This window comes from Lycorma delicatula, chromosome 9 (assembly GCF_047948215.1).
Source record: "Lycorma delicatula isolate Av1 chromosome 9, ASM4794821v1, whole genome shotgun sequence".
NCBI lineage: Eukaryota > Metazoa > Arthropoda > Insecta > Hemiptera > Fulgoridae > Lycorma > Lycorma delicatula.
This window is the reverse complement of record NC_134463.1, coordinates 28,993,070-29,017,285: the sequence shown is the minus strand read 5'-3', so window position 1 is coordinate 29,017,285 and position 24,216 is coordinate 28,993,070. Positions and strand designations below refer to the sequence as shown.

The 24,216-nt window shown below is 29.3% G+C and overlaps 1 protein-coding gene across 1 annotated transcript in view; it reads left to right on the top strand.

Annotated features, from left to right (window-relative positions):
• The first annotated feature begins 7,081 nt into the window (after window positions 1-7,081).
• LOC142330334 (ubiquitin carboxyl-terminal hydrolase 31-like) overlaps window positions 7,082-24,216 on the top strand; it is a 148,073-nt gene continuing 130,938 nt past the window's right edge. The window contains exon 1 of the mRNA XM_075375560.1: window positions 7,082-8,062. Within this exon, the coding sequence (XP_075231675.1) occupies window positions 7,172-8,062 (891 nt within the window). The 5' untranslated portion in view covers window positions 7,082-7,171. The remainder of the gene's footprint in view (window positions 8,063-24,216) is intronic.

Sequence of the window (24,216 nt, the reverse complement as noted above, 5' to 3'; positions counted from 1 at the left end):
GTGATCTACATCACCTGAGAGATAAGATGATCATGGTGTAGATTACATATAGGTGATCTACAAAGCCGGATTCATAACCTTATGTGATCTATATCATATGATATATATGTTTTATTGTAAATAAAGTATTTAAATATTGACATTAGCATTTTTCTCATCACATGTTTACGGAAATGTTCATTTACACCAGAAAATAGTATGTTTCAAAATTTAGTATTGCAAGTATTACTTATGATATATATATTGAATGTAGCGATTGGGAGACTAGGGAGCTATTGTCCTGCTGAAATTGTCAGGCGATGGGGGCCTGTAGTCCTCATCACTCTGATACAATAATAAAAATAATTGACAACTAGCTTTCTAATAATCCATAACTTTTATTGGAGTTTAAATGTACGAGTGTGAAGTATAAATGTGATTTATGAAAACAATTATATATTAACTTTTAAATTCTTATTTGCTAGTAAATTATGTATTAAATCTAAGCATATGTTTTGTACTATTCAAATGCAAGATAGTATAAAAAACCGTTTCAATATAAAATGATTTTCATTATTGATTATTATTATTTTATAATCATCAGTAGTCCCCTTAGACCCCCCCCCCCCAAAAAAAAAAAATCCTAGCTTTGTGTCTGTGCTATTAAAACTTTGTAACATTTTTTATAACAAGTAGATTGCAATTAATAGTTATTTTTAGTTTAGGTTAAAAATTGCAAGCAACCAATTTTTTTTAATGGTAATTATTTGCAAGTTTTTCCTCAAGATAAACAAGTTATATTTGGCTCCTGCCAAATATAACTTATTAAATGCCCATCCTGACACCAATATTTGCAGGGAATATGGTATGGAAATTTTAAATGTGTTTAATAATTTTATGATGGCTTGGAATTTGAACCTTGAATAAGAAACAAAAAAGGAAATAAACAAAGTATTAAGTTTTGAGAGCCAAGTTTTTAAAAATTATGTTCTCTTAACACTCTGTCTTTCCTTGAATATTCCTTACCCATAAAATTGGCAAGTTCTGTACTAACTCTATTTAAATTAAAATTGATTAATAATGTAAATTTTGTTCTTAATTTTACTGTCATTGTTGCAGGTAACAATAATACTTTTTTTGATGTGATAAAGATTATACCCAAAACTTCTTAGTATCTAACTAAAAAGTTATAAACGTATGTCAGCTATAAGAAAGAATATATGTTCAATTTTTAAAAGTTTTACTTTTAATAAAGCTTTTTTGTCATCAACAATGAATTCGTTTTTAGTTTATTGAAAGTTTCAGGATCTTACCAATCCTTACCAATGATTCAGATTTTCTATCTTTTTTTTTAATTCCTTAATTCAAACTTTTATTAATATTTGTATGAAGTGAAACTTAGTGAAGTAATATTGAAAGCATGATGAGTAAAAATTGTTCAGAAAAATTGAATTGATGAGAGAAAAAAGATTATTCTCAATCAAAAAGAGTAACTTCTCTGCTGAGTACAGTAACATCCATAAAACTGATGTGTTTTACCCATTATTGTACATTATCTATATCAATCTAATCACCAAAAGCAAATGCTGATCAAATGACACAGATCTTTTGATAAAAGAATATTTCAATATCACTAAATCACAAAACATACGTTTCATCTGATGTTTTGTCTTTTCTATCATTCTTTCTTTTTTTTTCATTGTAGCAGGCAATTCCTCCATTGCATTATTAATATATAATTATCTAACAAGTAAATAGCAAAATATTGTTTGTCTTTCCCAAAGCTTGCTGTATTATCTTTATATTCAATTCTTATTGTTAAAAAAATAGATATTGCTGAATAGTCTTGTATATTATTGGTTTGGATTAGCAGACCATCATTAATTAAAAATCTCATGAAAATGGAATGTCCAAAGGAAATGGAATGAAAAATGGAATCTCCAAATTGTCCAAAGTTAATTCATGTGCTAATTATGATCTTAAGATAAAAGGCAATGATTTTCTTGAGCTCTTCCTGATTATTTTCTTCAACCATATTTCCTTAGTTTTATTGGTAAATTTCCATATTACTGGAAAGACTTTCTTTGTTGTAACTTTTCATTACATATAGTGTTAATATACTGTAAACAAAAATTGACTGTTATTAAAAAACCCAGTAGCACTGACTCACCAAAAATCAAAGTTAGTACAGTTTTTGTTTTTTATATTATTTATGAGTATGATTTTATGTGAGTTAAACCAAATATTAAAGTAACATGAAATAAATAATCAATAGATTAATGTGGTAACAAAATTGTGTTTAGTAAAAGAAAATAATCATTGTTAACATTAATAAATATATGGATGTAATATCACTTGTTAATAATGGTTTCATCAAATTTTCAAGCATTCTAATTTAAAAAACTCTATTTATAAATAACAAAATTATTTTTTATAACATGACTTAGATCAAACCCTTTTCCAGCTTCAGACTTTTATTTGAGTGTAATGATCTTTATAATCTTTGATCAACTGGATTATAAGTTAGTATTTGTTTAATATCCGGAATTCTTCACTGAAAAAAAAAACAAAAGTTTGGGTGTGGTTGCACTAGATAATGAAGATGCTTATTCCCTAGCATTATTGAAATAACATCAAAGGCATTTGGGTGACATCATGTTTTAGCAATAAAAGTTTACATATGAACTGCTGTTCGTACTTAGTGTCATGCCCCAGAATTAAATTTTGTTTTTCTTTAAAATCTGATTTTAATGGCTAGCATTTTATTTATGATATGCTTTGTAAAAGCCATGAATTTTTGAAGCAAATAGTTCTTAAGTAGTAAGAAATTTCTCAAGTTATCTAGCAGTTATATAGTTAGTTAATTTAATTACTAATTTAAAACAAATAATTACTAATTCTAATAAATTTTAGTAAGTGAAATTACATATTTTCAAGAAATCATATTTGTTTTTTTTATTTATTCTCTCAGATTTTCTATTTGATCATAGTAATTAATATTTTTATTTTTGTTAAATTTTTATGTGTTTTATTTCTATTTGTTTTAGAAGCAATATTTATGGATCTAGATTGTTATTTCTATAAATTACGTTTATAAATAGTTTTTCAAATTGTGGCAGAATATAATTTATTAATAAAACATAAGTTCTTATTTATTTACTACTCTTTATATCAATGACTGAGATGGCAAACATAGAAAAAATAGTAATATAAGTAATAAGTAAATAGGAATCTATAATAATAAATAATCTTTATAATTATTAGGCATTTTTAAAATAAATGAATTTAATTTTGAATTTGTAATCTTTATATATAAATGGAAAGTAGTGCAAACTTTTTGAAGTAAATAAAAAAGAATTAAAAAATTTTATGGATGAATATATAAAGTAGATAATAAATAAATAAATAATAATAATCCCATAAAGCTCAAAAAATGAAAGAATTAATTAATCTACTGATAACTTGTGTAAGAGAAGACTAGGATTCTTTGGACATATCATGAGGATGCAAGATTCAAGACTTCTGAAACAACTGGTACAGTATAATCTTGACTTGAAAAACACCAAGCCAGGATACAGATGGATCAGAGAAATAATAGAGAATCTGAAGGAAATTTTTTTACACCAGAAGACACCACAGATAAGATAAAATTAAATGAAAAAATCAAGGACAAAAACATTCACTTTCTACTCAGAAGAAAGAAATTCACAATATGAACATTTTCAACACCAGAAAGGCTACAGAGATCAGAATGTATGAAAAATTACTGTGAGGACCTCAAGGCCTGAACAGTCCCAGTTATAAAAAAATATAATTTTTTTTTCTATTTTATACATATATAAAAACCAGAATGAGAAACCACGACTTCTCACCTTTGTAATATAAGCCTAGCCTAAACATATACCTAACCTAACAATGATTATATAATATACCTAATAAAACAGAACGTCAATCAAGTAAAACAGACAAAACATCGATAAATTCACTTAAGCATGTATAATCAAATGATCATAGCATTAATCAAATAGAATCACTAACCTAATCTAACCTAGCACGAAACATTGATGAGATCACATAAAAATATATATTTTATAAATATATTTTTATTAAATATAGTCACAACACATATAATCATAATGCAATTGTATAGTCATGTAAGTGAAATCACATAAAACTAGTAACACGTCGATGTATCACGACTTCAATAGTAGTCTGCGACTCAACGTACATCTGTTATCATTAACAATTATGGATAAAACTGTGCCTTCTGCACAGTTTTCTTTTCCATAACTGCCCTGATAAATGTAGCCACGATAGCCCAGGAACTCTCACTCCATAGTATTGTCTCTCCGATACTGTCTGGGGAGATGGGAGTCACTTCTTGGACTACCAGCATTCTCAAAAGCCCCCATTTAGGACACACAAAAATTGTGTGTTCAGCAGAATAGCCTGCTTCCAAGCAATACACACACTCATGGGTGTCAATACACACACTCCTCCTCTCAAACAGATAGAAGTTAAAACACCCATGCTCAACAAAGAACTGGATGAGATAGAAGTCCAGTTTCTCCAACCCTCTATCCACTTAGCTTTGCAGCTAGGCAGCAGTCAGCCACTCTGCTTGCTGGCAGAGTTCTTCTTTGCCAGCAAGCCAACAGATCCACCTAGCCTCATTTCTGTTCTTGCACTCCTTCCTCTCCTTGGCTAGCAGGTCGAGAGGAGGAAGCCGGGTAAGGACCATAGCTGCCTCAAATGAAATACCGGCAGACCACTGATGCCGGCAGATGTCTCTTCGATTGATGTGGCCCCCCGATGTTTGCCATGATGCGACACAAAGCCAAAGCTGTTCTTTCAGCTTGGCGGTGATCTCCTTGATGTGTACCTGGTACATCAGTCTCTTATCTAGCCAGATGCCAAGGTACTTTACTGCCAGAGCTGGCACCACAACAATGTTCCTAACCGAGAAGCTTACATCGGCAAGTCCTGAGGCAGCTTCAACCTGAGAACTGGGTCGTAGGTCAAATTCCATAATGAAAACCCAAGAACAGAACCCTGCAGCACACCTGCGGTTACCACTCTCCTTACCACGTCACCATCTGAATCATAGACTATCTCCCTCTCACTGAGATAGTTGTGAAGAATACTCCTTAAACAATCACTGACTCTCCTCCTCTCCAAGGCTTCTATTACAAGGCCCCACAACAACATGTTGAACATGTTTCTGATATTGAATAATATGAGACCCGCGATCTTCCTAGTTCTACAGGTGCCACTCAATACCTCCTTGACGATACCAACAACCTTCGAGACCACATCAATAGTCGAATTGCCTTGATGGAAACCATACTGACTACCTGCGAGGCCGCTGCTGACCACGATTTCCTCTTCAAGCCTTGAGAGCAGTAATTATTCAAACAGTTTTGCTCCTGCGTTAAGCAGACACATTGGATGCTACGCTGCAGGCTCCTCAGCTGGCCTACCCAGCTTCCTAATCAAAACCAGCCTTGCTCTCTTCCATTCCACTGGTAATAGCTCGGAGGACAAAAGGCTGGTCATAAGGTCCAATTAAGCCTCTCGGCGGACAGCCGAGAGGCTACGTCCACAACTGCCTTGACCACCTCAGCTGACCCAGGCTTGATGAGGTACCAGCGGTAAGAGCCCTGGTAAGAGAGGTAAGAGAGAGACGGTAAGAGAGGTAGTAGCGGTAAGAGCCCCAGGGCTCTTACTGCTACTGAGTCTGCCCAATATAAAACAAAACTAGTTAAAATGAAATGAACATTTAAATAAATGGTAGTTTTACTAAGAACTGTAAGTAATATTGCCATAATAACATAGTAAGTAAGTAACAGCCATAATATTGCAGCATATTTTACTGTATTTGTAAGTTGTAAATATACTTCACTATTTAATATGTAGCGTACTTTATTTTATTTTGTAATGCTATGTGTCTATTACCAGTATAAATTTACATCTATGAATTAAATTATACAGATAGCATTGATGTTAAGAATTGCTTTTACTATGTGGAAGAGGTGTGACTGGCAGTGTAACAGTAGTGGAGTAATATTTTTCCCATCATTTTGTCTATAGTTTTCATTACAATCATTTTTTGTCTCCATTACTGTAGGAGGAATAAATCTATCATCTTTATTTTTATAAAAGCAGGTAGTGTTTTTATATAAATGAAAGTATTTATTTAATCTTTGAGCTAGTTCAAAAACTAGCTCAAAGAATAACTACTGAAAATGAAAAATCCAGAAAAAAGTATTAATTAGAACTGAAAAAGAAAATTCCAATCAATTAATGAATGAATTATATTATGAAAGATTTTATTTCAGTGATTAAAATTATAAATAAAATATGATTGCGAATAACATTTTTTCAAGATTGAGAATAATGTAATATGGATTTAAGAAAAGGTCAAATTAATGAAATTTTGTACTGTGGCAAAAATATAATTATGAGTAATTGTGGCAATCATAGCTCTCTAAATACATAAGAAATAATTTTAGATGTTTTTAGTATTGTATTGTTAATAAATATTAAACAGTTTTGTTCATTGAACACATTTTAAGTGCTCTCTTTTAGTATTTTAAAGTACCCGCTATTACATAGGCCTTTGGTGAATATTGTTGATGTGGCGAATAAATCGCCTTATCCATTTGTTCTCGCAGCAGATTCTGTGTACATTTTATTTAAATTATATATTTTATTTTATTGATCATTGATTGAAAAATCAATATTTAGTATTCATTAAAATAAATGCATACTCAAAAAAATATTAATGATTTGTTTTAGCATAAAGAATTATAATTTGGAGTAGAGATTTATTATCTTTTCATAACCGTTATAAGGAAAAATAATTATTTATATATCAATGCAATATATAATTTCTAATTTCTTATAAATTTTATTGATTTAAACTTTCAGTTACGCACAAAATAGTTTTAGATATGTCTGATTGTTTTATTATTTTTGTTGAAGAATATCAATATAATCACTTACAATTTTTAGAAACACTTCGTATTTGTTACTGTACTATAGTTATTATTTGTTATTTTGGCAACATTTGTGTGATCTTCAATATGGCAGTCTTGTCAAAGTGTAGTGTTGTGTGATGTAATATGTTGTTGTAAGTATTCCATTGCAGATAAAGTGATTGAATGTTTTATTTAAATGATTGGTACGGATTATGTCCGAGGTGACACCTGGTGTGCCGATGAAGACTTCAATTTCGGATGGTGAGCTTTTGCTTGAAAAACAGAGTGGTATTAAAAACAGTGATTCTGGAACTTCGTTCCCTGCTACTGTGCCAGCTAACGTGAATGAAACTAAATTGAAACGTAGCTTGACGTTTACGCGAAATGCGCTATATGGCTCGAGGATGAGTAAAAGAAAATCAAAACATAAAGAATCAAATAAGGAGACATCTAATAACAGAGGATCAATGGTTATCAGTGACATGGAGAACGTGGATTCGGCCCAGAAACAGAACAAGAAACTTTTTAGACGGCCGTCGTGGAATAAAATTATCAATAAGTTCGTGCAAAAAGTGTCCACCCTTGGGGTTAATAATAATAAAAATTTATGTTCTAGTTACGTGTATAGTAATCGCAGAAGAAATCCAGTTTCGTTATCTTCTAACGACATTAGAGTGCCGCCTACTCGTCCCGCGAATTTCTCAAATGGTGATAAAGTACCGGGTGTGATAGGGCTGCGTAATCATGGTAATACTTGTTTTATTAACGCTGTTTTACAGTGTTTAAGTCACACAGACATTTTGGCTGAGTACTTTGTTTTAGATCAGTATAAAGCGGACCTTTCTCGTAGAAATAAACTGAATTCAAAAAAATACGGGACCAAAGGTGAAGTAACCGAACAGTTAGCCCTTTTATTAAAGTCAATTTGGTCGTGCCAGTATGATCCAGAAATTTCAAATAAATTTAAATTGGTTGTTGATAAATATGGTAGCCAATATAGAGGTAATAACCAACATGATGCTCAGGAATTTCTTTTGTGGTTGTTGGACAAAGTTCATGAAGATCTTAATACTGCCACCAAAAAGAAGTACAAAGTCATTAAGGTAAGTAGGTGTTTCTGTAATTTTATTATAAAACATGTTTTTTTACTTAGTCATTTCATGTTTCGTCTCTGATTTATACAATTTTCAGTTTCTAAATATATTTCCTCTCTATGTAGAATAGAATCATCCCTCTTAGCATTAATGTATTCAATTCACCTTTTTAAAATAGCTTATAAAATCATACTTTAATGAGTTATTTCAAAGAACATTTTGGGATTTGGTACTCTGTTGACATTAATGTGATTTTTTTTTACACTTCAAATTTGTAATTGTGGCATTTGCTGAATACCTTCACTTTTTGTATTGTTATTTTTTGATTAATATTTCAACTAGACTAATGAACTTTTGTGGGTTTTGTTATAGGCTATATTTATTTATTTGTTTTTATGTATTGTGGGTAAATCCCATTAATTTTACTACCTTTTAGTGTAAATAGTACTTGGCACAAAGACAAAACGTTTTTATTAATAAAACTTTTTATTATAATCGGAGACTATTAATAAAATACAAGTATGTAATCAATTCTAAAACAAATTAAACCTTATTATTAAAAGAAAGCCATTGCTATTATATGTGGAATGTTCGATGCACCATTCGTACATAAATCAATTTTTCGCTGTATTTCTTCTTCAAAAAATCGTGAAAGGTAATTTTAACCTCCAAAACATAAAAATGTATTAAAAAGCACTACCAGTAATGCTGGAGCACTTTATGTTGTTAGTGTATCCTCAGCTAATAATATTAATGTTGACATGCTGATAGTCAGTTAATGGTTATTGAATTAAAATTACCAGGTGGTATTTTAACATGTACCAAGTAAAATTTATATATAGGGTTTTCAAACATACTTGAGTTTGTATTTACATAATAAAGATTCTAGATGTTAAGGTTATCATGTAATAAAATCTGCTATCAGAGTTGTTGATGTGGTAGACTATATATTAGCTATATCTCACAGAATTTAATGGGTTTTTTTTTAGCCAGAACATGATAACTAAGAAAAAATTGTTTTTATGATATTACCATACCCCTACTTTGTTTTATGATTGTAACTGATAAATTTAGAAATTGGGTAGTAGTGATAAGTCTTTTCAGCTATTAATAATATATATATATATATATATATATATATAGCTATTAATAATAATATATATGATATATATATATATATTTTGGCACTGTTAGACAAGTATTTATTTTTAATGTAGAACTTTTTATTTTGTTAATATATGTATAAAGCTCACTTTTGATCATATTAAATCATTGTATCCATTATTGTGTTCATATCTTATTAATATTATAACATAAATATTTTATATGATAATATATATATATATATATATATATATGTATATGTATATATATATATATATATATATAATATATATATATATATTATATATTTCTAAAATAATATATTTGTTTAATTTATATTGATCAATGAAAAACCTAAGAGTTATAACATATCTACATATTAAAGTGTCAGTTATTATCATTAATTACTTTTCAACAAAAGGTATTTTTTCATCTAGAAGTTTTTTCTTTCAATGTAAATAAAATATTAATTATATTTATTAAAAACTTGAGAAATAAAACTGTGTAAAGAACTGAATTAGGTATTTTAAAGGGAGCGTGTCGATTTTCGAGCAGTTTTAATCCCATTTGTTGTAACATTATTTTGTAACTAATACTTGTTAGTAAAGCACAGAATTTTAAAGATGAAATAATTTTTACTCATTTATAAATATCACACATTATAAGAATATGTTTACAGTTGTGTATGTAGAGGCTTATATAAGACTGACCATTTTAAGAGGTTAAAGGAATTCTAATTTTTATTTGTTAGGCTTGTTTATACTGCAGAGAGCTTACCTTATGTGATTAATTTAGTACCTCTCTCATATAGTTTGGTTATCTCATATATTGTATAAGTAACTTATAAATTTAAATTTATAAAATATTACATGTGTAATATTTCAATTTCTACATCTCTCATGTCACAATAAGAATAAGGTCTGCTGTTATACACTGTTCTAAAATTACATTCTAATTCTATTTGAGTACCTACTTGTTATGTAGCACGTTCTCTATTATATCTCTTATAAAATCCAGTACTTCACCATCAACATCTCATGATTCCTACCTTGAGACAGCTGATATGTACTTTAAAGTTTATGAAAATTCTTAAGTAAGTTAAAACTAATGACAAGTAATGTTATAGGCTATACATTTTTAAAACCATCTCAGAAAGAATGAAACCATGGTTGTTCTCATTATGTGAAAATGAATTAGTTTATTTTTCGGAAGATGAATCATATCCTGTAGATATAGTTAAACCAAGCTGATCATTGACCCTGAACTACCACCTGTGTAATAAGTATATTCTGAGAGCATTATTTGCTGGTAGCACATGTAGTTGTTTACACTACATGTACTGAGTAATTGTAGACTTACGTAGTCATTTTAGTAATGAAGTAAAATAAATAATAGATGATAAAGTGAGGTGCATTTCTCCACTACATACATATACATTATTTCCGTTGTTTGCTAGGAAAGTAGGAAGTTGTGGAATAGGATGGATTATAAGTAGATCTTCCTAAAAAAAAAATCTACCTTTTTTCTCTTGGTAGGTTAGGAAAAAGTAGCTTGATATTCGATGTATGGGATGAACTTGTGGTTTGATGTGTGCTCTGTAGCTCAAAAAATTGTATTTTCCAAATTTATTTTAACTTTATAGTTTTATAAACTGGATGTTTATTTTAGCATACATTCATTCTGCACAAATGGAGCATATCTTAACAGCATGAACACACTTGTTTTAGTTAATTATTTTTAACGATGGCTGATCTCTTGAGCACACAAGACCATATTGACACATTGAATATAATGATCACGAATTCAGTTTTCTAAATCATCATATCATTTTAGATTGTAAATATTGTTATCAAGTTATTCAGTATTTTCTGTTACATATGTTTCTTTGCTCCTATAGGTACATTGTTGATATAATTACCGTAGCTGAAATGAGCAAAACATATTTGCTCTGACAGTAATATTATTTTATAGAAATGCAGTAAATTAATTTATACTGTTCGGAGTTCGTATTTTGCATAACTTTTATTTGTTGAATGGTCTTACATCCATTATTGCTGTGTATTAAAAATTTTAACGTAATTTTTATAACACAGTTAGTCTCCAATTTTTAACTTGCTTAAAATATTTTTAAAAATAATCATTTGGTACTAAATGCTATTCTTTAATCATTTTTAGTTTTTTGAAGCATTTATACATTCTGTTTTTTTTTCTTTTATCTTATGCATTTAATAATAAATGCCTTTTTTCAGCTAGTAAGCCACTTGATTTATTTTGCCGTAGAATAAAGTTTTCCGATTTTTGATTTCTGTTTTTTCATTCTCTCATATTTTATTTAAAATTTATTTTTTTCACCGAAGGCACAGATAGTGCAGTAGGATTGGGGGAAATTACTGTCACCAAGCCATACTGTTAAACATACCAAGCATACTGTTACATCTCCACACTTGTCACAATCATTTCTGATGTCACTCAACTATCTTCAGTTTTGGTTAGCAATTCTGCATAAAAAATTTCATTATTTCATGTTCTATTTCTTCTAAAAAAAAATATATATATATATAAGAGAGAGAGAGAGAGACTTTCTCCTATAACTACACAAGCATGTTTTTCTTTAGTAAATACTTATTCTTTTATTGGTTTTCTCAGAAGACTTATTGATTTTAATTTACCATTCAGACCACTTATATACAAATAAAATTTAAAAAAACGAGAAATAAAAGTGTTTGTGGATTTTAGTGGAAGTAGCTCCGTGAAAGTTGACCCACCGGGTTGGTCTAGTGGTGAACGCGTCTTCCCAAATCAGCTGATTTGAAAGTCGAGAGTTCCAGCGTTCATGTCCTAGTAAAGCCAGCTATTTTTACACGGATTTGAATACTAGATCGTGGATACCGCTGTTCTTTGGTGGTTGGGTTTCAATTAACCACACATCTGAGGAATGGTCAAACTGAGAATGTACAAGACTACACTTCATTTACACTCATACATATCATCCTCTGAAGAATTATCTAAACGGTAGTTACCGGAGGCTAAACAGGAAAAAGAAAAAAAAGAAAGCTCCTTGAAAGTTACAATTCAGTGTTGTCCAAATATTTATTATTAATTCTTAATTTTATTTTCTATTTATTAATTTTCTTAATGCTTTTAATTCAGTTTCATTGTAGAACTAGATTTTTGTAAATTTATTACAAATTGAGAGCGGTCTACTGTTCATACATATACAGTATATATAAATTTTATTAGTCATTAATGAGTTATATTACAAAATCTTGAACTAATTTAAATTTTAAATGTATGAATCATTTAATTACATAAAAGTTTATTTTTAGTAGGTGTATTTTATTTTCACATTTCTTTCTCTACCTGTATAGCGATTTTTATTTCTTTTTCTCATCACACATATCTCTTAAAGGCCAACAGGTTTTTTCTAAATAATATCAGTGTTGTTCTTGGGCTTTAAGCCAATTCTGATCTACATTTTTGTATATATATATATATATATATATATATATATATATATATATATATTTTTATGCTTTAGTTCATAACATTTTTGATTATTGTTTATCATTTAATTTTACAGTATTTATTTTAGTCTGGAAAAATCTTAATTAGTATAATATTGTTTTATGTTTTTGTAAAAATCTATCTTGTTAAATTGTATTTCTGGATAATATTTTGATGTATTGTTGAAATTTGATGTAACCAATTTTTAGAAATGGTTTGAATTGATAGACAGTAATATTAATTACTGTTATTTATTGTTAATTTGTTGCATATCGTATCTCTTTCAGATTCTTAATGTGTTATTAGTTTTAATTGTTAGATAATATAGTGAAATAAATTGGTTTTGTTTAATCTCATACCAAATTATTGTTTTTCTAATTTCAATGTAATTTTAGACCATCTGTTCAGTATTGGGTAAAGTTCTATTTGTATTTTTTCTTTTCTGCCTTCAGATAATTCAGTTTCTGTTATTTGTCTATATAATTAGACTAGACTTCTAATTGCTGTTCAGTAAATAATGCTTTCATTAAGTTATTCAATAGTTAAATGTATATTTGTTGCTTCATTTGAATTTATTTTTAAAATAAATTTTAGAATTAGTAATCCATCAATTAAAAAGTTTTTTGTTTATTTAATTACAAATTACAATTTTATCTTTGTGTGGTCTTAATAATGAAGTGAATTCTATTTTTTTTAAATGATATAATTAAAAAAAAAAAATTGACTTAGTAAATTTTAGCTTTAGAAGTGGGGTTCAAATTAAAGTTAACACAGATTTCAAAAATATTAAATTTAAAAAAAATCCAGTTGCCTGATCACTAAGTTTTCATGACCTGTTTCATAAAATTTCTTACTCGTGGTAAAATAATGTAAACGTAGATGTTAAAAATAATGATTGGTGAATTATAGAGTGCTCAAAGACAGTAATTGAATGGTTAGTTAAAATTAGATTGTTTTATAATCAAAGTTATATTCCTAGAATTTTATCAGTATTTTATATACAATATAATATTTATATATGTTTTGTTATGTGATAAACAGTTATTATCATATTACAAAATACCTACTTATGGTACGAACACTCTTGCATAGATAAAATAAATGTAACAATGCGATTTTAAAGAAATATTCAACAACAACCTAATTTTCTTTCCCCAAAATTTACTGTAGAAAAGTGTGGAGGTATTTGAGTAAATGGGTAATTATTTTTGCAGAATTTTAAGTTGGATTGAAGAAGGTACAGTTATTGTTCAGGATCTTTTTATTATTTTAAATTATAAAAGTTAAAATTTTTAAATTTAAATTGCTGCTCAGCAAATTATTTATTTTTATTTTAAATAAAAGCATCTTTATAATTATTTTTATATTTTACTTGCATAACCTATTCATTACAATTCATTTGTAATTTGTTAGAATTTTTTTCTGTGTTTAATACAGTCAATAATGAAAACATGTTAATAATTGCCTCGGAAGTATAAATACTCTTTTAAATGGTATACGCTATATTATAAATTAGCAGAAATAATGACCAGTTTAATAGGGTATATTTTACACTTATAAGTTACACTCTTATTCATGTCTATCTACTTAAAGTAGATAGTAAGTTGTCAATATGCCAATTTTCTTTTGAATTCTTTCCAATTCTTTATTTTATTTTACTGAAATTGTTTCATTTTAAGTAGAAATAAGGTAAATATGAAAATAAAAAAAATTCATTACAAGGCCTTTATAATTGTGTTTTATTTTTGTTGTTGGTTTTATTCTCTGTAGCTATGTAATAATAATACTAAAAATATTATTATTAAAACATTATTTAATGTCTTTTTAGAATTATTTTTTTATGTCTGATTTCATTGGTGTTCTGCATGGCTAAAACTAAAAAAAACTATTAAATAATTATAGGCATTTATTATTATGGTCATTAGCCAAAAAAATATCACAGTGTACATTTATCTAGACAGATGTAAACTGCACTTTTAGCATTATTTAGCTTATGTGATCTAAAGAAACCGGTTTATTAAACATAACTTTGGCCTTGACTTAAGATCCTTTTATTTTCAAGATGTTGTTTGCCAAGTTGTTTAAAACATTGCGAAGAATCATTAAGTTACAAAGGGATGCTATTAACCTTTTTGCCCAAGAACCTGATCGGTGATATTTTTTATTTTAAAAATGTGCTGAAGTATTTCTGTTTTGTTTTCGAACGTTTTTTTATTTGGTTGAGTAAAATAAAAATAACTTTAATTTTTTTTATAACATTTTAAATGAAAATTTAAAATAAATTTTAATTTAATTTTTTTTAAATTGAAAATTTAGAGCTAGAGCCTCCACCTGTGTGTGAATGATTCATTTACGTATAAAAAAAATTCTTTCCTAAAACTTTAAAAAAGTTTTTATATTCTAGAAAACGTACATAAAACTTTGTAATTTTAGAAGTTTTATTTCTGCCTTTCTTATAGCTCTGATGCTTTTGTAGTGTTTGAGGCACTACTCGGTTAATTTCTCTTGAATTTAATGTTGTCTACTGTATAGCTAGCCTTGTGATTGAGTAAAGAAAATCTGTTTTAGTGCAGAATATCACCTGGACATTAATTTGCTTGCATCATTGAAGTACTCAGTTGGTGGCAGTTTGGGAAACTACTTTGTTCTCATTTTATTATTTAGCAAGGCTGGCATTAGACACTTTTTTTGACATGTTTCTTGTCATTCCTATTTAGAATTGTAGAAAACTATAGGTTGTTATGTCTTACAGTTACGTACAGAGCTTTTTTAAACAACTTTTATTTTTTTATTGTAGAATCTTTCAGTCTTTTGTTGGTTTTGTAAATAATTGTTTGATTGTGTTTTGATGAAATTTTTTTAGATTTATCAGTAAATACTGTTAGAATTATCATTTTTGTCTTCATTCTTGCAACATCTTTACCAGAGGGGTACCTGTGTTGTCATTTGTTTACATACATTTTATTTTAAATTTGGTTTATTTGTAATTTTATAAATTTTATATTACATAAGATTGAATCCAACTCATAATGTATTTGTGTTTTTTCATTCACTTTATTAAATAAAGGCTGATGGATGTCTAATTAATTCTACCTTCCTCAACATTGTGTATTTGATGATTAACATAATTTTCTCATAATTTCCTTTTAACTTCTTATCGTGATCAATTTGCTAATAATTATTTTTTCATCGGTATGAATTTCTTTATGTAGCCATTTTGCATTTTTTTTCAGAATCTAACATAAAAATGTTAAAAATTGTTAAAAAAATGAGCATAAAACTAGAAATAAAATAAACGTTCTTAGTGAATCAACACAATGTGTGTCACACATTTTAAGATTTTATAAACAAAAAAGATGTTTTTAACACCAGTGTCTCATAAATAGCACTACAGCTACTAGTGGCAATTTTAGAAGAAGGTTAGCATGTAACTAGCACGGATACAGATGTTTTTATTGCTTTCATTTTTAAATTTTGTTATAGTTAGTATTAACTAAAACATATGCAGTGGATAATGAACATTTTTTCATTTATTTTCTCAAATTTATTGTGTTTTATTACACATTTTGTATTTTACTTGTATAATCCATTGGTTTCTGATATCGGTTGTTGAGAAAGGGGATTCAGAGGTTTTACCAATATGTGTTAGCCACATGGCTGATTGTGCAACAATTGATTTCAAAACAAGAGTTCCAGTCGGTCCAAGGCACTCCCTTTCCAGAAAGCTAGGATTTATTGTATTGGCTCTTCAGATGCTGACATCCAAAGCACGTTTACCATGTAAGTCATCAAAGCACGGTTGATTCTAGTAAGGTTAGATTTGTAACCACTGAACCTATAACATTGAAGAAGGGAACAAGGATAAGGAAATAGAACGCTGTATCCATCAACAAAGATGGAGAGGAGAATGGTTTACCGAATCGAAGTTATTGGTAAGATGTTCTTTCAATTAGTTTTATCTACTTTAACCATTATATTAAAGTGATACATAATTAATTGCTGGTTTTTATTTATTTTAACAACATTTTTTAAATTAATGTGAAGGTAATTTGTTGAATTAAACCGTGCAAGTAACATAGAGCGTGGATTGTGATGCTAGAAGCAGTATTTATCCTTGATTATATTGAATGTGGTAAATATATAAACTGTAGGCTATATTTTTTTAAGAAAGGGTTGTGGATTTTTTTATAAAGGTTGAAAAATGAAAAGTCTTGCTTTCTTAACTATCAACAAGATTCTGCTGATGTCATTTTAAACTGATTATAAATAACTATACTATAATTGTAAAATTTATTTTGGCATTATATCGAGTTTTATTGTTCATCTTCCAAAACAGTTCTATTTCTTAATAGTAGCGTATGTTTTACTGTAGTAAAAGTTGAAACGTTATTTGATGACAATTTTGTTGGGTGGGAACAGTAATTCTACTTAACGGTGAAGTCTCTTAGATTAGAATTCAGTTGTTTAAATTTTTTGTTAGCAATGTTTTCCTGATTTCCTTGATGGTTGCCAATTTCTGTGTAATATCTTGTTTCTGTGATGTTAGCAGCAGCTTTTATATTAATTAAATATTTTTTAAGGATATTCTTTTTTGGATTTGTGATTTTTATCCTTATTAAAAGTAGTCCTTTGGTATTTATATTAACTTGCTTTGCATGCGGTTCAACTATTAGTAGATTGACTCTACTCGTATTTGTTTTTAATTATTTTTCTTCTGCTTTTAATTTAGTGTAAGTAACGTTTGATTTATTTTTTGCCAGTAATTCCATTTATTATCATTTGATGATTTATAATTTTGAGTTGTTTTATATTATAAAAAATATATATATTTTGTAAGAATTGTAAGGTAGAATATTTATGTTAATTGGTAAAACCACAGCGGTTTTAAATCACCTTATGTAAATAAGTAACAACTAAAAAATGAAATCGTTCTCAAGAATAACAAGCACCTCATTTCTAAGCTTACTCGGGTAACTGGAGAGTAAAAAGGTTTTGTTTTTATCATTATCACTGATTAACTACGTTGTTTTTATATAACATGTAAAGTCCTGTGAATTGCAGAAGATATTCAATCTATACTGTCTTAATTGCAGATATTGATTGTGTAATGAACATCATTGTCCTCAGAGATACTTTTCAGTGTACACAAACCTTCGTTGTTATAAAGTAATATATTTTGCGTGGCTTATTACGTAGTTACGTTATAATGGATAAATACTCTCTTCTGTACCTGAACAACAAAAAATATGAGGATTTGACCAACCGTTATAATACTTCCATAAAAATAGTACGTTATAAGGTACTACATCATACATTTTGCTTAAGACATCTCTTTAATGCTGTCTAGGTTTTGTATTGCTGCTTTCGGTTATACTGTAGAGATTAAGTTATGCTTATTAGGGTGATGGCCGTAATACATATACAGAGTGTATCATTTTAATAACCTTTTCTATTCGTAAAAATAATGGAAAAAGTTCATATAAAATGCTTCGTTTGCTAGTTATGGCCAGTGAAAGATTTCATTCGAATTTTAGCTACCCCGGTGGGGGACGTACTGAAATTTTTAGGACGGCTAGTGAAAGATTTCACTAGCCGTAAGTTACAAACGAAGCATTTTAGGACATGTTTATATGTAATTTTTCCATTATTTTCAGTAGAATAGGTTATGAAAGACCCGGGAGAACTTTGTGATCATCTTTATATACATATTTGCATTTATTGTTCTTTGAAACACTTGAAAAATTGATTATGTTGTCATTAAATAAAAATGCAGATATATAATTTTATATGTACTTTTCTATTTTACAATTTGATTGGTTAATAAATTTAACCAATTGTATTGATAAAAAATGTGGTGCCATGTCAAGATGTTCGTGTAATACTGATAAACAATATTTTTTTTTTTTTAACAAAACTACTTTTTAATTTAATAACGTACTGTAAGATATTGTTCTTAATTTCTATTATTTTTTTTATGTAAATTGCTAATGTAGGTAAATTGGCACGTGTTTTTTTTTTTTTTTTTTTGTTTCATGACAGGTGATATGTTAATTGTTCTTATCAGTTTTTTATTTTATAGTCTTTTTAAGAAATAATGTCTGTGATAAATTTAAAAAAAAAACTATGTTTATATTCTTTTTGTTTTAAGAGACGTTAAAAAATTTATCTTAACAGATTTTTTTGTGTACTTGAAGGGGAATATCAAATCAAAATGCTTATTTAATTTAAAATTACTAGTATAATGTTAATATCGTTGAGTTTTCTTATTTGTAGATGCTAAATAAGATTTATGATACGATGTATTTGTACTGTTAGCTCGAAAGCTGGTTTAATTCTAGTTAAGTCTACCATAAAAAGCTTAGGTGGTACTGATTAGGTGTATTTAAGGAAGAAATGACACGGTAGTGGCTATTCTTTTCCACCTTTACAAGATTAAATAGACAGTGTTTATTTATTATACTGTGTTACGCTAGTTAGAAATTCTGAACACATGTTCATTTTAGATAAATTTCAATTTTTTTAAATAAAATTATAAGTCTGAAAAAATCGTGTTATGTAAAAGATCGGTGTCTGATGTCCGCCAAGATTGCTAATACTAATGAGAACGTAGAAGTGATACCTCCATAAGAATAGTAAAGTAGGAAAGAATTGTATGTATCAAATTTTATTTTATTATTGTATCGGAACAAGTTCCAGCAGCTATAAACGGCAACTGTATCGTAATGACGATGGGTTAATTAATTCCGTTCATTGGAGTGGTTAAATACGTGGAGGCCACCGTCCTCTGCTGACAGCTTGTGAAAGCTGCACGAACGCGATTCAGTGAAACGTTTTATGTGTGACACGTTGCTCCGTCTTGTTGGAAGAAGCTATATTCTTTTTCATTATCAGTTAATTGCGCATAGAATTCTTCGAAAATAGTGAGGTAAACTTGTATATTAACAGTCCGGTCAAAAAGTCTTGGCCCGACTATACGATTACTAGAAAAGGCTCACCAAACACCAATTTTCTTATTGTGAAGTGGCCGCTCGAATATCCCGTGAGGATTCCTCACCATCCAATAACTGGTATTCTGCGAATTAGCATGGCCGGATAAATAAAACCGTGCCACGTCTGACATGAAATATGACATCGGGTCTATCTGCCCGCCAATAATGTTTTCGAGAAGCCATTGCAGTAATCAAGTCGTTCGGTTTGTTTGTCTCCTTCAGTTGTAATTTCACTTTTAATTCATGAAAAAGTTTACGACAAGATTTGTATTTATCACCAGATTGTTGGGATAACTTGCGTAGTGATTTTTTTGGAACGGCAGTAATTCTTTCCATATCAGTAATGGCCTGTGGAGACCTAACGGAAGGTTGCCTATTTCTTTTTGCATTTGAAACCGAATTTGTTGTACGCTATTTTTTTTTTTTTTTTTTTAACTAAGTCGTGTTTGCTACTCTTCGTTGGGATACAGGCATTCGGAGATTTTTCTAGGAATACTTGACGTGATTCTTCAAACGATCCAGAACGAATATAGGCCTCAACTATAGCTCTTCTCTCCTGGATTGAATAAGGCATTAACATATAACTTTTTTCCTGTTTAGCCTCCGGTAACTACCGTTTAGGTAATACTTCAGAGGATGATATGTATGAGTGTGAATGAAATGTAGTCTTGTACATTCTCAGTTCGACCATACCTGAGATGTGTGGTTAAGTGAAACCCAACCACCAAAGAACACCAGTATCCTCGATCTAGTATTCAAATCCGTGTAAAAGTAGTAGCCTTTACTAAGATTTGAACGTTGGAACTCTCGACTTCGAAATCAGCTAATTTATGAAGACGCGTTTACCACCAAACCAACCCGGGTGGGTACACAAACGTAACTGCACTTACAATACTGTACTGTAACATACCGTATACTAGAGACACACGTAACCACCTGACAAACGGTAGCAACAATTAGTAGTAACATATACATCCACTAGTCGCGCTAGTTGTGTGAGAGCCTTTCATAAATAATGTTGTGTAGCGGTTTCATTATGGGTTCGTTTTTATGTTGTTCACGTGTACAGTGTAATGGTTGTATTTACTACACATACAGATTTTGATTTGAAAGTTATCAATCTAAAAGTATATATTTAATGAAAATCCATAAGTTTTTGTGCTACGTCAATTTAAATTTAGGAAGAAGGGAATTTTCTTTTTAATGTGGAATAGCTTTTATTATTTAAGCTACTCGTAATTGCTGGTAGGTTATTTATGATTATTTATAAAAAGCAAAACTTTAAAAAAATTAGCAGAACATGACAAGGTAAACAAGGTGTACATACAGTTTAAATAATGTAATTAAAAGTCTTAAAGCAAATTATTTTTTGGTGGATTAGAATAAAAAAATCGTTAACAGTGAAATGCTTGGTTAATTGTGATAATTTCCTTAATCAAGGAACTCTTCGGGTTTGATGTCTGAGAATTTCTTTGATTTTATTTTTATGGACTAGAGTAAAGCATTAATACTTCTAGATTGAAAATTGTAAAATTTTAGACTTTTCTAGTAAAAAGGTTTTGTATGTGTGGGGGTTTTTATATTATTGTAGGCAGAAGGTATCATCGCGTGACAAGTGATAAAAAGATAATTGAGAAATTTCATCGAGTTATTTATTGAGCTTTAATTTTGTTACGTGATAAAGTGCAATATATTAGATAAAAACGTTTGAAAAATTTTTTTCTCTTTTTTGTTATATATTTTATTTATAATATAGATAGACAACTAATACACGCGGGCGGGTCCACATATACTGATGGTTTGATGAGTGGATATATTGAAGAATCATCCAGCAAACTTGAATTCCTGTTGTAAAATTAATCGGTTTTAAAGTCGATAAATCTCTTTTAAATGATGGTAGGCTTGTATGCTAACGTCTGTTGTTATGGAATTATTGATGATTTTGTTTCAGTTGAATGGGATGACTACTTCGGAAGAAATATTCATAAAATTGTTGGGCCATGAGGTAGTCCTTTCGTAAAAAAAAGACAAGATCCTCATACCGTAGCCCAATTATTATTATTTACGTTGGAAATTTCACCTAATACAAAACTTCCAAAGACGTTTCATCTAAAAATTGTGTAAAAATCAGTTTTTTTCCTTTGTTAATAGTTATCAATCTTTATTCATAAGTTCATATGCTAAATAAAAACTATTTTAAAGATTGATGATAATATAACACGCCATGAATACAAATTATTATAAATTCAAGTTGATGAACTGCGTGGTTATAAAGCTAGGCCTAATTCTTTCGTTGTATGAAGTATGTTTCCTCCCCCTACGTACTTTATTATGCAGACATTTGACGGGATGTACTTTATGACAGTTTTGGGTAGGTTTCGTTCGATCTTGCAATTCAGATTAATAAGTCTTTCACACGGTAACCGATTCAAAAGCTTAATAATAAAGGATGAGGCTTAGGACGGTTCTGTTTTTAAATTAATAAAATTGAAAACATTTGTTTGTTAATGCTTATTATTAAAATGAACTTTATTGTTATCAGTAAAACCGGATACTAAATTTGTGTTAAGTACATCGTTTTTTAAGACGTCCACTGTTTTTTCATCTTTACTGTTGTAGTTTTAAAAAAACCTTACAGCAAATTTTGTAGAATTTCAGGTGCAATACGTCAAATATCTTCTGTTATACTAACCGTTAACTTTCTTCTCTCGTAAAGCTTGAGAGTTTACTCTCTATCCACGGAATTTTTCATACGTTAAAAAATATCCATTACATATTCCCATGCACAAGCTTCCTTCCAGTTTGTATGGTGAATTAATCATTAAAAAAAAAACAGGGGCTCTTGATATCATTACCCGTCAAAAACCGATTAATCAAGTTATCCCCAAATATTTCATGCAAAATAGACCTGTAATATATCTTGCAGTATGAACCGTAGCACCATTTTGTGGTACTGAAATATTTTTTAATGGAATAAGTGGCTGGAAGTTTATCTTTTGCTGTATCAAAGAATATTATTATTAGAATTGCAATGGTATTGCCTAGCTTCTTACCTAGAATATGATAGAATGCTGAAAACTAAGTCAGCCTGTTATTCAACCTTTTCCGTGTAGTAACCGTCACCAACACGCGACTTGGAAATATTGTAATATCCCTACCAGTTGTTTAATAGTAGGTAAGCGTTACTATTCTATCTAACACCTTCTATCTATTCTTCTTCTATTCTTCTATTCTTCTATTCTTCTTCTTCTATTCTATTCTTATTCTTATTCTATTCTTCTATTCTTCTTCTATCTAACACCTTAAAGACGTTTTTCATATTAAGAAAATCGTATTGATATTGTTGTTATCGTGATATTCGATTTGAGTATAACTATCTGCCGATAATACCGTCTGCTTTGGTAGCACATCAGTCAGTATCTTTTAGGTAGATTTCACACGAAATCTACCTATTTTTATGGGTACGACTTCCGGAAAATTTCGACATATATTCGCGTTTCACATCCCTCAGACCTCAAAACCACCGTCAGTTCAAAAGTTTATATATATATATATATTTATATATATATATATATATATAAAATAATAACTAAATTCTATTCTTTGGTTAGACAAATATAAAAAAACCAAATAAGTTAGAAAATTATCCAAATTAGTAGAAAATGTTTTAATGCAATTCATTAGGTCAACAACCAAACAAGCAGAAAACCTCGTTGTTTCGTCCAAGATGTAGGACTTTATCAAGAGACAACCCACAGATTGTGGTTTTTTTTTTGTTTGTATGGTTGTTGACCTAATGAATTGCATTAGAAAATGTTCTATTAATTTGGATAATTTTCTAACTTATTAGGTTTATATAGATTTCACTTTTTTGTGAACACGATAACTGGTGTAATTTTGTGCCAATCGCTTTCAAATTGATACATAAAATATAACGTCCCAAAATCTCAGTCGAGTTCGTTAATGGGGAAAATCGGACCATTGGGGTGGAAATCGGGGGGCTTTTTCGAAAAAAAAACAAAGTATCGCCGTAACTTTCTTATTAAGCAAAATATCGAATTCGTTTAAAGTTCCTAGTATTCTTTGGATAAGGGCTTAAAAATTATCTAAGTAAAGTTTTTTGATATCACCAACCATTGGCCCAGAGGGTGGAAAAAACAAATGGGGTGGAAAGAAAAAAAACATACTCTCTTTTAATAGGCACATCATCGAATCGGTTTAAAGTGGTCGTTATTCCTCTAAACATTACCTAGAAAATTTTGTCTGAAGTAATTTTTGATATGACCAACCCTTCCGGCAAGGGATGACCAAAATGTTGCAGGAATTGTAAGAAAATGGGGCTTGTCGTACGCTAAACATGTGAAACTTTTTTCACATGCAACCATTGTCGTATTGAGTAAATATGTATTTGTTCTTAACTTTAAGGTTAAAATCTTTTTATCCCCCATTTCGCACCGGTGAAATCTACCTCCGCCTTCAGGCGTGCCGAAAGGATTTTATTTTTGACAATGTATTTCTTAATTTAATGCTCGATTCATTTAAAATAAAATTAAATATTACTACTAA